At 41.1% G+C, this 17,605-nt stretch overlaps 1 protein-coding gene and 1 long non-coding RNA gene across 4 annotated transcripts; one reads left to right on the top strand and one right to left on the bottom strand.

Annotated features, from left to right (window-relative positions):
* Positions 1-3,012: 3,012 nt before the first annotated feature.
* On the bottom strand, positions 3,013-8,929 carry LOC119507213. The gene is made up of 3 exons (XR_005211167.1): positions 8,773-8,929; positions 7,803-8,676; positions 3,013-6,575 (listed from the first exon to the last, which is right to left on the bottom strand). It is a non-coding gene; the product is annotated as an uncharacterized LOC119507213 (long non-coding RNA).
* Positions 8,930-9,190: 261 nt separating this feature from the next.
* Positions 9,191-16,656, top strand: SLITRK5 (SLIT and NTRK like family member 5). 3 transcript variants are annotated; one of them, XM_037800335.1, is made up of 3 exons: positions 9,192-9,222; positions 9,810-9,848; positions 12,335-16,655. In XM_037800335.1, exon 3 carries the CDS (start codon positions 12,343-12,345, stop codon positions 15,220-15,222), a length of 2,880 nt encoding a protein of 959 aa, XP_037656263.1. In that variant the 5' UTR covers positions 9,192-9,222; positions 9,810-9,848; positions 12,335-12,342; the 3' UTR covers positions 15,223-16,655. The 3 variants fall into 3 exon arrangements, with proteins under 3 accessions (XP_037656264.1, XP_037656263.1, XP_037656265.1); XM_037800336.1 differs by lacking the exon at positions 9,810-9,848 and having other exon boundaries at positions 9,191-9,222; XM_037800337.1 differs by lacking the exons at positions 9,192-9,222; positions 9,810-9,848 and adding an exon at positions 10,536-10,549 and having other exon boundaries at positions 12,335-16,656.
* The last annotated feature ends 949 nt before the right edge of the window (positions 16,657-17,605 follow it).

Here is a 17,605-nt window from a genome sequence, read left to right as displayed (position 1 = left end):
CATGGCTTGTGATTACTATTTCCCTAAGTTAAAGTGATTAAATTCAATTATTTAGGAATTTAATTCAGTCATAAGATATATAACTTAGGTATTCTTTGAAAACAAATTCTTTATAAAATATATGTCAAGCAATTTTCACTTTTAAATTATTTATGTGACATTTACTGTCACAGGTTTATGGGACTTTTTTTCTAAATTTATGTATGAACGTGTGTGTGATTCCTCCTCAAAAGAACAATTTTACTGTTTTATTTTTATTTATTAAGAGATATATAGTGCTTGCTTTGATTCCTGGCTCATCAAATGCAAAGTAATTAATAATGAGTGAAAAGCTCAGAGACAACACAAACACTTTTATTAGAGACACTTGTTACTGAGGAAACAAGTACACTGTATGTATATAAATAAGCACTATTATAGTAGCCCCTATTTATTTGTGTTACTGTGACAACTTACAGCAGTTAATAATGTCTTTTGTATTCATAAGGCAAATCAAAATAGAGATGGTTTATTTGTAAGTATAGTTCATGATTAGCTTGCTTTATTATTATTATTATAGCTATTATTATTATATTTAAAAGAACATTGTTCTGTGTTAATAATGTGGAGTACATTTCCACCATTGCCATTCTCCAAAAAAAGAGCCTTCTAGAAATGAATCACTCATAAGTATCCTTACTGAAGCACATTACTGAATATTGTTATCACTATTTTCACTTTTCATTTAAACTGAGGTAAAACTTCAAAGGTGTGAATTTGAACTAGTACAGCTAAGTAAAACAGAGAATAAAAGTCCTTGTAATTCATATTATAGGTTGGATCTGTTATGTGCTGGTGATGTAAAAGCATATCACCAACTACTTTGGAATTCAATGTGCTCATCTATAAGGAATAATGACACTTTATGAATTTGTTATAATTAAAGAGTGAGATAATCTACATAAAATAGCTAGCAAATGGTGATTATATACATATATAGATACAGATTTCCCTTTTATTTTGAGTTATAAATACTGTGTAAATTTTGTGTGTTAATCATGCCTGCAAAATCACATTACAAATTAAAAATCCAATCAAAGAGAATCCTAATCTTTAGAACAAATCAGTGACGCCTCTGTTTTTCAATATATTCAATGATGGGATGTGCTGATATCTTCTAAATGTTAACATACCGATGTTCTAATGAAATATTTTAAAATATATATAAATCTAGAATAAATTAATGAGTATCATTACTTGTGTCATTGTAAAGTAAGTGGCATTGTAGCCATGCACCAAAGTCTGTCTGCGTATCAGTCATTACTTACATAATATAGCAATTAAGGACACAAGTTGATTATAGAGTGAAACACACATCATACACTGGTAATCCAAATCTAAGTTGGTTATTTTTTCATGTGTTTATGTAACAGTCAATTAAATATGCCAGTAACTATGAATCTAGTTGTCACTATAAAAGCTTCGTTAGATTGATGGAATGTTTTTGATCACAGGATCAAAAACATACCAGGTAATATGAAACAAATACTGAGCTCCCATAGATCTGTTTCACATAAGGTATACCATTTACAAGTCAGTTTTCTATTATCAATATTTATTTAAATGAAAATAACTTGATATTTTAGGATAAAATAAATAATTTGATGTTGATAATTTAAGACCAAGAATTATATATTATCTTTCTTCCAAGGAGAATCCATTTTCACACTTACTAGATTAACCTGAGTGGTAGTCATAAGGTTCATTGAAGAGAAATTACAGTTAACTTTTTTATATATAAAAAAGTTTGATCTATCCAAAGAGATGTCTTCATAAATGTAAGTACACAATTAATACAAAGCCGGAGTCAAGAATGAAGTTATGATCTCCCGAAAACCACTACTGCTCTGGATCAGATGGCTTCCTAATTATTTTGGACTTAAAACCCTTAGCAATTAGCCCTCCTTCTGAAGTTACAGCAATGTTGCCCATGTAAGAAGTATACCTTTTGTAATATGTTTCAATTATCTTCCTAATATTTTAAATAAAGTAACAAAAAATAAAACTTATTCTTAAGAAATTACAATAGTTTAGTATGTCTGGGAGGGGTTAGCAAATTAGAAAATTACAAATTTGTTGTAAATACATAAGTATGATTTAGAAAAAAACTGAGATTTATCCAGCTCAAATTAGAGGTCATATTTGTAGGCTATAAATTCATTAATTACTATTTGCTGGTCAAACTCTTCCCACTCTAATAGAACAAAACACCATTATGCTTCAAAATAGAGTTTTGGTATTCAAATGGATGGAATGCAGGAGTACAAGTGTACTTTCATTACCGACTGACAGACTTCTTTGCACAAAAAAGTCTATCCCAGGTAATTCCTGAAGGAAAATACCCACTTAAGAATCTATTTTCCAGCTCTCCTAACAACCCCTTATGTGATCTGGAGAAAAGTACTTTACAGAGTACTTCATCATACATAAAAAGACACTTATCTTCTTAATAAAGTGCTACTGATTAAAAATAATCCATCTTTCCTTCTGTATAAGTGTGTGATGAGGAATTTTGAAATGCCTGCAAAATGTGCTCTGAAATCATGAAAAGAATGGTAGGGGCCCTCAACTGAATGCAATTTAAAAGAATTAAACAGAGGCCTTTAACAGTATGAAAATCAGGATCATTGCCAAGTACAAATCATAATTGCCCTTATTTATTGACAGTGTCATAATCATGATAATTTCTTGTGAGTGCAGAGGTTCATATTGATTAAATTCCAAGGTATCCCAGAAATTGCACAGAAAACATAGTTTCAGGCTTCTAGGAATTTATGTTCTTGAACTGGTCTGTCTAATATGGTAGCCATGTGTGATATTTAAATTTAAATAAATTAAAATTAAATAGAATTAAAATTTAGTTCCTCTATCACACCATTCATATTTCAAATGCTCAATAGCCATATAAAGCTGACTGTTATCATAATGAACAGCACAGATACCTATCATTCACAAAGAAGTTCTATTGGGCAGCACTCTTGTAGAGAATAGGCACATATGACAAAAATTACAGCAAATGTAATTCAAGTACACAATTCATTCAATAGTATTTTATACATTATATTCCATTTATTTTGACTGGAAAATGTAGACTACTTGTCAGAAGGTCAAAATATCTCTGTAATTCTTCCAACTACCCTGGTAAGGTCCAACAAATTAATTTTATCTCTGGCATAAGAAATAGGGTCTAGCATGTGATAGGTATTTTGAAAGAGTAAATTCATAAATGGACAAGTATTTCTTGTTTATAAGTTTTCTGGAGTTCATTTATCTTGTCATTAAGGGGCTAATAAGCAAAAATTAAATTTTTTTTCTCAAAAAGTAATGATCTAATCTGGAAGAAAACATCAAAATTAAGTGGGAAATAGCAATACCGAGCATATGTAACAAGTGCTAGATAATGCAAGAGAATGCTTTGATGAGCAAGTCATCAGTGTTGTTCAGAGTGGACAAGAACGTTTTTCTGATGGGGAAAACCACAGTTTAAAAAAGCAAAAAATGTTTTTGATTAAAAAAAACAGCTCAAAGCTTGGGGAAAAGGCTAACTTATTTTGACAGGATGGAGAGAGAATGGGAGTTTCATGTAGATAAAGTTGAATAACTAAACTTTGCTCAATTTAGACATTTTCATAAAACAATGGTCTTCATGAAATTTTGTGATAAAATTGTGTTTTAGAATGATTAACTGTTTGTCTTTGAAAACCTAGAAAGGACACAGAAAATATTGATATGAAATAATGCCTGTTCTCGATTGTTTTCTAAAATTGATTAGAAAATATGTGAGAACAAGGAACCAATGGGTCTCAAGAGACAAATTGTAACTCTAATAGAAAGGTACATAGAAAAACTAATCTAGCTATATAATAAAGCTTCCTCTTTTCCAGTGGAATGTACATATTTCAATGCAAGAACAAGCCAGATGGCAGCTGCCTTTGTTCTAACACATTCTGACAATAGTTTGTGTGTTTAAAATATGTCACAATTACACACTCACTTATCTTCCTGCAAGTAGCAGTAAAGAGCTGCTGCTGACAATTTCAAGTATTATCGCTTCTCTTCCCTATGGAACCATTTTTATTTTTCCCTTCACCCACCACAGCATCAAAAACTAAAATTCCCAGTACACAGCATGGTTCTGTATAATGAAGGTGATGGAAGACAGCTATTGACAGATAGGACTGAATATCCATAAGAGCTATGAAGAGAAGCCATTTTAATCAATTAATTTACACTCATGTTGTCAGAAATATATTCAGTCTCTCCACTGATAGTGTTTCATATACAAACGTAACATTTTCGAGAACAAATTGGCAGGTCCTCTTCAACATCTCTCCTTTCATTTTCCAAATACCATACTTATTTTCTCAAGTACACATTTGTCTTTCAATTTTTTTGTTGCAAAAGTGCATGCAAATTGAAAAGTTCAAATAGCAAAAATTAGAGTATATGGTTAAACATAAATCTCCAGTCTACTCAAGTATCCCCAGTCTTCTTCCAATCCTTCCAAGAGTCCTAATTGCCATTACTAGATGTGTGCATGTGTACCCTTCCAGAAAGATGTAGTGCTTATTCAAGCATTCACTTATACAAGTCTCTCTCCCTCTCCTCCCTATCCTTCTGTCTTTCTCTCAGTGTACAAAGTGATGCTATCTGTGCTATTAATACTGACTAAAAAGTATTTCTATATACACTGTCATTAATGGTAGAACAGTATTCTGAGGTATGGATGGATAAGTACTATTTTTCATTTAATGACACATTTAGGTTATTCTTAGTCATTTACAAATGCAGGCATCTGTTACAATTATTATCCTCTTACATATTGTCATATACATATTATTTTGGTATAATTATTTTGGCTAATTTCCAAAAATTTTTGTTCAAAAGACATATACATTTTAAACTTCAGATGATATTTCCAATTAGTACTCCAAAGAGCATGTTTCAGTATATAAGTACATCAAAAGATAGGAGAAAAAAAATGAAATGAGAGAGCATTTACAAGGAACTGAATGAGGCAATGAAGAAAATCAACTATTTTGTGCCCAACATTCTATTATACTTCTGAGAGCAAATTTTTTAAGACTGTAAATAACTAATTAAATTTTCAAGTGAATAAATAAACTCAGTGAAATTAGTCATTTTAGCTAGCCATTTTAGATTTGATAAGTATCAGTACATGATACATTTGATTATCATAATTCCAAACATATCTGAAGAGTCAACAACATATGCCATACAGTTGCTGACTTCAGCAATTACATAGCAAAACAATCATAAATGATGACTCATAGTTTACATCCAGGAGAAACTTCTGTTTTCTCCTTTTAGGGATTTGTCCTTTTAAGGATAAGTGACACATATAATTTAAATTTCAAAACTTTAAAACATATAGCCTTTAATTTAGATGTAAAAAAATTGTCATTTATTAAACTGGATTTTATCGACTTCTTAGCAATTACTATCATAAAAGTAATAAAAAAAAGTAATGTACAAAACATCTAGTACTAGAATTCCATAATCCTAAATCACCATTTAGGCTAACAAAAAGAATTGCAAGATGTACTAGCCTTAGATTTCAAGTGATACTGATCATGTGGACTCTTACAAGTACTACCAAATAATTCCCTTGTTTCATTACATTGCTTCATGAAGTACAATCATTCCTGGATAAACATTTTAGTATTCTAAAGATAATATACAATGATATACAAATGTAGTACGAGATCCTAAAAGAAATCATTTAACGTGGATTCCTCCAAAGGGTCCATGAGCACTAAAACAATAATCCCAGATAATAATAAATATAAACTCACAAACATATATCATAATTTTCAAGTGCCAAGTATGCTAATCATAGTTTGAAATTTTAATATTCAGGTATTAAATTGTGGCCATAATATGCATGGATTATTGCCAAATATATTACCATATGTGATAAGTATCATGATACTAGCAATGAGCTAATGATAATATGTATAAATATAACCTCGAGCATTTGGGCAAAGATTCTCAGCTTCTCATATCCAATCCAGCCGTATAATATTTAATTTAGTATTAGTAAAATTAATTCTGGAGAGAACTATTCCATCTATTACCTTATTTTTTTATTTTCTAAGTGTATTTATGTAATTATATGCATGGATTTGAGTATTTGTGGAAGCATGTATACACATCATATGACTATATGTTGCATAGCATATACTTCAACTTAGATGCTTTGTTCATATGGATAAAAGTCACTCACGTTTGATCATTATTGCATGAGTCATTTATTTCTTTACTTGGCAATAGTCAACAGTCAAAGCAAATAGGAGTCCACAAATTTATAAATGAGTCTTTCTCTTTTCCTTATTTTTATGATTATAGTCTGTTCTGTTCTCTTCATGGCACAGTATTTTCTCAAAACGCAGTTTCCTGCAGAGCAGCTCATAGGGACACCTAGTGGTAAATGGTAATGGTGGCTTCTCACTCCATCCTTAATACTGAGTTAATGACTGTTCTTCATTTATTCCTTTGAACCACAAGAGGGTAAACTGGAATATTATTAATGAGTGTGTTACTAACAAAACAATAACCTAAACTAATTGCAAACATGTTTAATATTTTTAGTTTAACAAAATTTATTTTAATTAGGACAATACGTATTAAAAATTAAAATAAAAGAAATCCAAAAAATTAACTAAACGTTTGATATTAAATGCAATTGTCAAAGTTTAGGAAAGTAATAAAGTAATGAAGTAAAATAGTTATACTTAACTATTTTGAGAAGTCCAAATGATTAAGCCACTTTATCAGAACTTCTGTAGAATTTAATTATCTACATTGAAAATTCTGCTTCTATAGTACCCAACGTTTATTTGCCAAAAATTTCTAGCGGTAATTAAGATATAATTTTAAAATTATAGTGCTTTAATACTTTCATTTTGAAAATATAAAAGCTTCTGGTACTTTAAAAAACAAATTTTCTAAAATGTTTATATCAAAAAACAATAACCAAATAATAAATACAGTTACAACCCTTTTGTGAGTTAAGTTTTTGTCTGTTTAAATAAAGTACCCACAGCCAGTGGCTATTTCCTAGGCCAAATGTTTCTAAATTTAACAGGAGGTCCTATGGTAAGATTTTATTTTCATTATCTGATATTACAGATTATTTTTCTCCCTGCTTTTGTACATGCCCCATACGTAAACAAAATTGATTCTAAATAAAGTATTTATGGTTCAACTAAAAAATGTATATATACACAACAGATTCAAGGGAAATTCCAAGAAATGTTGCAAAACGGCAGGAGACCCCAATATTCATCACCACCTTTACGTAAACGCTTCTAATTCAACATATACTTGAGATGCGGAAAGACGTATGCTTGTGGCTATAATATATATATATATATATATATATATAAAAGAATCTATGTTAATTATATATTTAACCAGGATATTATAACCATATTATACCATGTTAACAATAATGAAACAGTATCACTAATGCTTAAGACAGTCCCAAAGGTTACTATGAAATTAATTACAAAACAAAATAGATGAAATATATTTTCATGGTAAAAGTACCTATTTACAAAAGGAAGAGTTTAATGTGCACTCATCCTGCACTGGACCACTTACTATGACCTTTTCTTCTATATCTGGGACGCACTGCAAGTCTTACATTACAAATACTGAAAACACGTCTTATGAAAGTGAAGACCCCCCTTTTGGGAAGGGAGGTGTCTGGTTTCAAGTAAAGAACCAGGGATACTTACTGTAGAGATGGCGCTAGTGGAGTTTAGCAGGTGACTCTTCAAGAAACTCGCTTTCTATCGGTACTGTATGTTACTTAGTGTTTTCCAGCTTTTTAGGGCACACCATATGTATTCACAAACATTTTCTCTGAAAATCTTTCACATTCTCTTGTGGTGTCCAGACAAACACACACCTACAAAACGTACTTCTGAAAAACAAGCAAACAAACAAACAAAAAAAACCTCCCCTTTTTGCAGCTAGGCTGAGCCACTGCCTCTTCCAGGGTTCTTTACAGTACGTAGGAGACAGCGGCGTGGGTTCTACTATTTTAAAAGGAAGTCGGAAGGCAGACCATTAGCACAAGGATGGAATCATCTATCCCTGACCACCAAAAAGCCTGGTACTGTCGGGGTTATTTCCGCGCCGCCCTGTCTCAAACCGAGGACTGCACGGTCCCACGCTAGTGTTACGCACATGGTCCAAGACTCCTCTGTCTCCCACGAATGTGACATCCAAGGGGGGCTCCTGCTGCGCCGCCGAGCCCAGGGACGCCGTCGCCCTCGCCTGCCATCTATCGGTCACGGAGCGCCCCCTTCGCCATGGGCCATCATGTCTGCTGCAGCTTGGCTCGCACCAGCGGCGCGACAATAAACAAGTGCACGGGACAGGGCCCTGAGTCCGTGCCGGATCAGTAGTCTCTGGGACCCGGGTGTTGTTTGCAGCGCTGTCCCCCTCCTGGCGCCAGAAGAGAAGACGCAACTTGCTCCGAATTTTTTAGAGCCGCCGGGCCTCGGGGACTAGACACAAACGCACAACAACGCTGTTCCTGCCCCCAGACCTCCCAAAGGATGCCGAAGATGGAGAGTCCCAAATAATGAGAATCGTGCGCTGCATCTGGGGAAGAGATCGAGAAAAGCCCCTGGCGATGCCTTGCAAACGCCGGGAGCGATGAAACCGGCAATATGATGTGGGAACCTCTCAAATACTAACCTAGGGGCCGTGGCGGTGGCAGGCGAAGGAGTGGGCAGCAGCGGCGGAGGCTTCGGAGCGTGGTGGTCACCGCGGCGCTGGGGGCGGAAAATCACGCAGGAGCCGCAGCCACAGCTCTCGCCGCCGCCGCGGGAGCAGCTGAGGGGCTCGGTGCCACCTTCGCTCGCCCCCTCACTACCATGTACAGTGTGCGCTGCAAGAAGAAGGCGGGCGATGCACGCACACTCTCGCGCCCCGCTCCCTCTGGCTTGTCCTCGGGCGTGCGCCACTGACCAGGGGGGAATGTGGTGAAGACGGCGCGGAGGAGAGCAGAGGGGGGAGGGGAGGGTCGCCCGCGGGAACCCAGGCCCGAGGGTGCAAGCAGCCAGAGGTAGCTGGAGGGGGCGGCGACGGCGGCGGCGGCGACTGTGGCTGGCTCGGAGAAAGTTGCCTCCTATGCAGATGGGAAGTGTAAGTACCCTCCGTGGGGCGATGTGTGCTTCTGGGGGTGCCGGGGACCCCACGATCGCACGGCGGCTGCAGCGCGGTTGGGAGCGAGTGAGCGTGAGTGTAAGGGGTTGCGAGCGCTCGGCGGGTCTGACCGTCACGTTGGTAGGGGCCAGCGGTACCAGGCAGCCTTCTTCGCCCCCTTCCCTGCTCCCCGCACCCCGCACCCCGCGAACACCTCCCCCGCCCCGCCCCGCCCGGCTCCCGCTCCCGGTCCCTACCGCGAGGCGCCTCTCTAGCGGGTGTTCCGCCGCCCCCTCCTCCGCCCCTTCCATCCCGTGGCTAGCGATCGCCTCCCCCCTTTCTGCTCTCCCTTCCCCAACCTTGCTGCCGGCTCCGACTACAGCGGAGAGCACCGGGGAGAGCCGCTTGGGGAGCCGCGGAGCCCCCGGGCCGCCACCGCCGCGGCGGCCCCGGGCTGGCCGCGTCCGGGCGTCTCTTTCCACCAGCCGCTCAGACCGCACTGCTGTTCGCCTCCCCGCCCTTCCTGGGCTCCAGGAACCCAGCGCACACCCCAAAGAGGTATTTTTTTTTTTTTTTTTTTTTTTAAGGATGGCTATGATGAGTGGGCCCTGGAGATGTGAGACAGGGTAAGTCTGCGTTTACTTTGCAAAAGAGGTTCCTGTGTGTGCGGCGAAGTGGCTTTCTTTCCCTCTCCTCCCTCCCCATCTTCCTCCCCTTTCCCTTTGCTTTGGGGCTGGGTGGGGGAGGGGGAGTCTTGTGCCCTGGAACTCCTGGTGCTTCTGCCTGGGCCACCGCTTGGGCAGCTGTGCCCGGAGCCGTGGGTCCGGCCTGGGTGCCAGGCTCTAGCCAGCGCTGCTCTTTCGCTGCTTAATGCGGAGATATGAAGGGCGGTGATCCAGGGTCTAAATTCTTTAGGGGGAACCAAAACCAACCTTCCACCCCCGCCCTCAAAAAAAAAAAAAAAATCTCTGATAATCTGAGAATATGCAGCGCACCCGCGAATTTACGTTCCCAGTCAGAATGTCACCCTTCCCCAGTACTTTCAACTTTATTTTCTCAAATTTTCGGCCTCCTTTGATGGGAAAGGAGGAGGGGAAGGGGAGTGGGGTGAGAGGAAGCTCTTCGACCCTTGCTACCCAGCATTGAATTAAAGTTGTAAACGCTCCAGTTTAATACTGGCCGGTCACAATTTGCACTGTGCTGTCAGATGGGGGTGGGAGGTGAGAGATGAATGGGGGCGGGGAGGCACAAGGAGGGAGGGGGAGGGGACCCAAACCCCTCTGAATGGATGAGCAGATTCGATCCAGCGGAGAGCCAAAATTCCAAGGTAAACGTTTTTGCTTTCATAGGGGTTGTTTTGCCGCTTTTTAACCGGGAAGCGTTTGCTGTTGCTTGGGAGGTCGCTGATACTTGCGAGGTATATACAGTGTGGTTCCGATTCCTCTCGAGACGTCTGGGTGGCCACACGTGAAATGATTCGCAGGCACACTTGCCCATGTGCGCGTGAATGCGGAGCGCTTTCTTACACGGGCTGGGGTCTGCTTGGGAATCAATAGCAAGGTCTTCAGCTTTGAATCGTGTTTCAGAAACGCCTTGGCTTGAGTTTGAGGTTGCGATTGGACATAAGTCTTCGGTAGTGAGGCAAACGCAGGGTTGACCAGAGAAAATGTATCGGTTCCCGGAGCCCAGCATTTCTAACAAATGTGCTCGCCCCTCCCCCCTCCACCTCCTGCTAACCAACGCAACACGCGCACTCGCTCTCAGACACACTCACTCCTTTTATTTCCTTTCCTTCGTGAATGCTGCTGTGGTCCAAAAGTACGAAGTCGAAGGAAGCCTTCCAGGGGACAAAAATATAGCAAGAAAGAAAAGGGGGAGGGGGGTCAGATCGATCCCGGGGGAGATGAAATTCGGATATTTTACTGACGTATGTCCCTTGCTTTTCTCTCTTCTCCACCTTTTTCTATTTTGTCTCTTAATCAACTCAAGTACCTTTTCCATTAAGAACACAAAAAAGAAGAAAAAACATTTATAATTAAATATTATACCACTTACTATAAGCAACTCCAAAGACGGGGATGCTCGCGATGCTGTAGTTCAGTCTAAATCTCGCTAATTCAGTATGGTTAGTTTTGCATACCTTGGCAAACAGACGCGGAGCCCGAGGTAAGGGAGGTTTTGGCGCTGGTCTTTGGTTCAGTTTCAGCTGATTCCGGGTAAGCGGTGAGAACGTCCTCTTTAAATTCAAGGTATCAGAAGGTGTTCCGGGATTGCGGATGCCTTCACAGAGTTCTTTGTAATCCATGGTGCCCAACTATTTCAGTGGTTTAAAGATGCAGTTTGGTAGCGTCGCTGACATGATCAATGAGGAGAAGTGAATTCAGGGTGCTCTCGGAAGCGCTGCTTAGAGGCACCGTGCATGCAATTAGGACGCTGATCTGCTTAATAGCGTGGTGGTGAAGTCCACCATCAGAGCTAAGGCGCTCTCCTTTTCCCCTCTACTTAGAGCTTCAGAAGACAATTGGTGATTTAAGAGCTTCTTCTGGCTCTTTTTGATGCATTATCTTCCATACTCAAAGTATTATTTAGGTTCCCACCCTGGCATTTCCAGCTGTGGTTTAAAATAGCCCAAGCACTGTGGTTCCTTGCTTCTTTGTGGAAATGGGAGACCTTCACAGTGAAGAGGTTCTGAATGAAACGAAGGGGGCTGGGTATAGACGAGGTGGGGAACCTTGAAAAATGGTGCTTTTCTCTTAAATTAGAACCATTAAACTGAACTGACAGCCATTTTATGTATATTTATGGATTGATTTTGTAAAAGGAGGGGGCGACGAAGAACACTAAAATGAGACTTTATCTAACCTGCCCTTATCTTGTAAAAAACAGCATCTTAGTGTTGTACTCTTTAGGAAATCAAAATAAATATCTGATTTTAATAAAGTCTGAAGTATATCGATATTTATGGGGGAGGGAGTTGGTTGTCAGTCATATACCCTCCTGAATTTCAGAGCAGTAGTCTTGGAGAAGGGCGAGAGACTTTCTGACTGATCACTTTAATTTTTTTTTTTTCTGTTATATTCTGTTGTCTCCTTTTTCCCTCTCTCTCTTGCAGGAAGTAAAATGCACGCTTGCTGCCCCCCAGTAACTCTGGAACAGGACCTTCAAAGAAAAATGCATAGCTGGATGCTGCAGACTCTAGCGTTTGCTATAACTTCTCTCGTCCTTTCGTGTGCAGAAACCATCGATTATTATGGGGAAATCTGTGACAATGCATGTCCTTGTGAGGAAAAGGATGGCATTTTAACAGTCAGCTGTGAAAACCGGGGAATCATCAGCCTCTCTGAAATTAGCCCTCCCCGTTTCCCAGTCTACCACCTCTTGTTGTCTGGAAACCTTTTGAGCAGACTCTATCCCAATGAGTTTGTCAATTACACTGGGGCTTCAATTTTGCATCTGGGTAGCAACGTTATCCAGGACATTGAGACCGGGGCCTTCCACGGGCTGCGGGGTTTGAGGAGATTGCATCTAAATAATAATAAGCTGGAAGTTCTGCATGATGACACTTTCCTTGGTTTGGAGAATCTGGAGTACCTACAGGTCGATTACAATTACATCAGCGTTATTGAACCCAATGCTTTTGGGAAGCTGCATTTGTTGCAGGTGCTTATTCTCAATGACAATCTCTTGTCCAGTTTACCCAACAACCTTTTCCGTTTTGTGCCCTTAACGCACTTGGACCTACGGGGGAACCGACTGAAACTTCTGCCCTATGTGGGGCTGTTGCAGCATATGGATAAAGTTGTGGAATTACAGCTGGAGGAAAATCCCTGGAATTGCTCCTGTGAGCTGATCTCTCTGAAAGATTGGTTGGACAGTATCTCCTACTCGGCTCTAGTGGGGGATGTGGTTTGTGAGACCCCCTTCCGCTTACATGGCCGGGACTTAGATGAGGTGTCCAAACAGGAACTTTGCCCAAGGAAACTCATTTCAGACTATGAGATGAGGCCGCAGACGCCTTTGAGCACCACGGGGTATTTATACACCACTCCGGCCTCGGTGAATTCCGTGGCCACTTCTTCCTCTGCTGTTTACAAACCCCCCTTGAAACCTCCTAAGGGGACCCGCCAACCCAACAAGCCCCGGGTACGCCCCACCTCTCGGCAGCCCTCCAAGGACTTGGGTTACAGCAACTATGGGCCCAGCATCGCCTATCAGACCAAATCCCCGGTGCCTTTGGAGTGTCCCACCGCGTGCACTTGCAACCTGCAGATCTCCGATCTGGGCCTCAACGTCAACTGCCAGGAGCGCAAGATCGAAAGCATAGCTGAGCTGCAACCCAAGCCCTATAACCCCAAGAAAATGTATCTGACGGAGAACTACATTGCCGTTGTGCGCAGGACGGACTTTTTGGAGGCGACGGGGCTGGACCTCCTGCACCTGGGCAACAATCGCATCTCGATGATCCAGGACCGCGCCTTCGGGGATCTCACCAACCTGAGGCGCCTCTACTTGAATGGCAACAGGATCGAGAGGCTGAGCCCCGAGTTGTTCTTTGGTTTGCAGAGCCTGCAGTATCTCTTCCTCCAGTACAATCTCATTCGAGAGATCCAGTCTGGGACCTTCGATCCGGTCCCGAACCTCCAGCTGCTATTTCTAAATAACAACCTCTTGCAGGCCATGCCCTCAGGCGTCTTTTCTGGCCTGACCCTCCTCAGGCTGAACCTGAGGAGTAATCACTTCTCTTCCTTACCCGTGAGTGGAGTTCTGGACCAGCTTAAGTCGCTCATCCAAATCGACCTCCACGACAACCCTTGGGATTGTACCTGCGATGTCGTGGGCATGAAGCTGTGGGTCGAACAACTCAAAGTGGGAGTCCTGGTGGACGAGGTGATCTGCAAGGCGCCCAAGAAGTTCGCGGAGACCGATATGCGCTCCATTAAGTCGGAGCTGCTGTGTCCAGACTACTCAGACGTGGTGGTTTCCACACCCACGCCCTCCTCCATCCAGGTCCCCGCGAAGACCAGCGCCGTGACCCCCACCGTCCGGGTGAACAGTAGCGGTGCCCTCGCTGGCTTGGGCGCGGGAGGAGGTGCGTCTTCCGTGCCCCTGTCGGTGTTGATCCTCAGCCTGCTGCTGGTTTTCATCATGTCTGTCTTCGTGGCCGCCGGGCTCTTCGTGCTGGTCATGAAGCGCAGGAAGAAGAACCAGAGCGACCACACCAGCACCAATAACTCGGACGTGAGCTCCTTCAACATGCAGTACAGCGTGTACAGCGGCGGCGGTGGCGCGGGCGGTCACCCGCACGCACACGTGCACCATCGCGGGCCGGCTCTGCCCAAGGTGAAGACGCCCGCAGGCCACGTATACGAGTACATCCCACATCCGCTGGGCCACATGTGCAAAAACCCCATCTATCGCTCCCGAGAGGGCAACTCGGTGGAGGATTACAAAGACCTGCACGAGCTCAAGGTCACCTACAACAGCAATCATCACCTGCAGCAGCAGCAGCAGCAGCCGCCGCCGCAGCAGCAGCAGCCCCAGCAGCAGCCCCCGCCGCAGCTGCAGCTGCAGCCGGGGGAAGAGGAGAGGCGGGAAAGCCATCACTTGCGGAGCCCCGCCTACAGCGTCAGTACCATCGAGCCCCGGGAGGACCTGCTGTCCCCAGTGCAGGACGCCGACCGCTTTTACAGGGGTATTTTAGAACCAGACAAACACTGTTCCTCTACGCCCTCCGGCAATAGTCTCCCGGAGTATCCCAAATTCCCATGCAGCCCCGCTGCTTACACATTCTCCCCAAACTATGACCTGAGACGTCCCCATCAGTATTTGCACCCGGGGGCAGGGGACAGCAGGCTGCGGGAACCGGTGCTCTACAGTCCCCCCAGTTCGGTCTTTGTAGAACCCAATCGGAACGAGTATCTGGAGTTAAAAGCAAAACTAAACGTTGAGCCGGACTACCTCGAAGTGCTGGAAAAACAGACCACATTTAGCCAGTTCTAAAAGCAAAGAAACTCCCTTGGAGCTTTTGCATTTAAAGCAAAGAAGCAAGGAGACACACACGTTGAACACATTCGACTAATTGTGTTGTTTCAACGTTTAGGGTGAAGTGCCTTGGCACGGGATTCTCAGCTTCGGCGGAAGATACTGAAAGGGTGTGCAATTTCCTTTTAATTTTACACGCGGGAAATATTTGTGTAAACTGGGCACATGGCTTTTCTCTTCTTGCGTGTGGGGAAGGAGGGTAAAAGGGCTTTATGGAGGGCAGTTTGCTGCGCGGGACTTGTTAAAGGTCTTAGTCATTTGTAGTGTTTGGAAGTGTTAAGAATGGTAGAAGATGGCAGCGCATAGATTCTCCTCTGCCTCTTTTGCTCCCTTTCCCATCTCCCCTTTTAAACCATGGGTGGGTCTAAATGGCTTTTGTGGAGAGGTTAGCACACTCCAACTTTAAGTGAAGTTTGTTTTCTCCCCTGTCCCCGCCCTCCTCTCCCTCATTTCTTCCCTTTCCTTTTAAAGGATGTGTTTGTATGCATTCTGGACATTTGAATTAAAATCAAAAGTATTGTGATCTTGAAAAGGATCACCATAGATGTGGACAAATCATTAAAATTACAGAGCTATATGATCCATAATTGATTAGTCTCAAAATAACTTATTGATGAAATATACAAATATTTTATTGTAGCACCTATTTTTATATGCACATTTAGCATTTCTCTTTCCTTCACTATTTAGCCTATGATTTTTGCAGAGGTGTTGCACTATATTAGGAGCTGTATTCCCAAAACTGAAGTGATGTCAAAATGGCATTTAACATCATTGAAAATGTGGATAAGTTATGGAAAAATCTTAAAATGCCAATGCAGCCCACTCAGTTGGATCTGTACTTTTAAAAAATTGATTGTATCCCAATATATAAAAGAAAATCTTTTAGGGCAAATAATTGGGCCATGTAAGTGAGAATAATGTGGAAGTTTTTGGTTTTATTAGAAAAGATTTGAAAGTATTTTTATTAGTCAACCAAAATGATGTATTGTTTTGACTACTATTGTAGCCGGTTTTTTGATTGTTTAACCAAACCCAGTTGCATTTGTACAGATCCACGTGTACTGGCATCTCCTTGGAAGACCAAATGATGGACTGTACAAATCTCTATACAATGTCTTTATCCCTCTGGGCAGCAAGCAATGATGATAACCATTACCAGGATCTCTGTAAGATGGGGCTACTGTTGTTACAGTCTCATATGTATCCCAGCACATGTAATTTTTTAAAATAGTTTCTGAATAAACACTTGTTAACTATGTCAAATCTGAGGGATTGAAGTATGATTCCTTGAGGTACAAAAGGCTTAGCTATGTGTGATTGACTGAATATCCAATATGCACGATTTAGGCAATAGTAGCAAACTTCTATTACAAATAGAAAAAAGTTTTCAAAATTGAAATACGTATACTTTATGCCTTTCTTGGTCCAGGAAGTATCCATTTACAAATGTATCATTTAATGTGTTTATTAATGATATTTCCGCTGTACACTTCATTTTCTTAGTGAAGTATTCATCTAGTACATGGAACCTGGTAAGTAATATATTTTGTATTCCTTTTACTCTCATGTTATGTGTTTTTGTCATTTTGGTATTATTTATTCATTCTACAGTTTTCCATTGTTCGATATTTTAACATGTATAAAATTCTCTTCACCAATTTTATGATGGATACTTTATCCAAACTTGATCCATACCCTAAATGTTCAAAATTTTGATGGGTATAAGCTGTTCACTTCTGCATACGGTTTGCCAGTGCATTCTACTATCGATTGTATGAATTAATCTGAAACCTAAAAATCATGTGCTTCGTTGCCATTGGTGGATCTCCCACAATCTCACTTGGAATGTGTACAATATGAAGGGCTGTTCATGAACATTATATTTAAGGAACACTTTTCGTGGCATTCTGCCACAAAGAGGCAGCATCCACCCGTGATTAAGTTGACAACAACTGCTTGAATTCTGATTGAACAGGTGGTAACAGTTTCCCTGAGGAATTAAAAAAAATAGTAACGCTGAATCGGCCAAGTCCAGTAAATTATCCACATCCTTTGCAACATTTTCCCTTCCAAAATTTTTTTCAAAGGGAAAAGAACAAGCTTAATATGCCATGATACTATCATGGGGAAAAAAAATGTATCTCATACTCTCCATCTACCTCCTCCATATTAGATCCAGGATTAGAAAAGAAAAATAAATACTAGCATATGACTTCACATTGGGGTTGTTATTAATATTTTTTCACAGTGGATTTTCCTTAAAAAAACATCAAAATCACTTCAACATTACTATACATAAATATGACAGTGTTATATAAATTACAAAATATTAATAAAA

This window comes from Choloepus didactylus, chromosome 12 (genome assembly GCF_015220235.1).
Source record: "Choloepus didactylus isolate mChoDid1 chromosome 12, mChoDid1.pri, whole genome shotgun sequence".
Lineage (NCBI taxonomy): Eukaryota > Metazoa > Chordata > Mammalia > Pilosa > Megalonychidae > Choloepus > Choloepus didactylus.
This window is presented reverse-complemented; position numbering and strand designations above follow the sequence as displayed.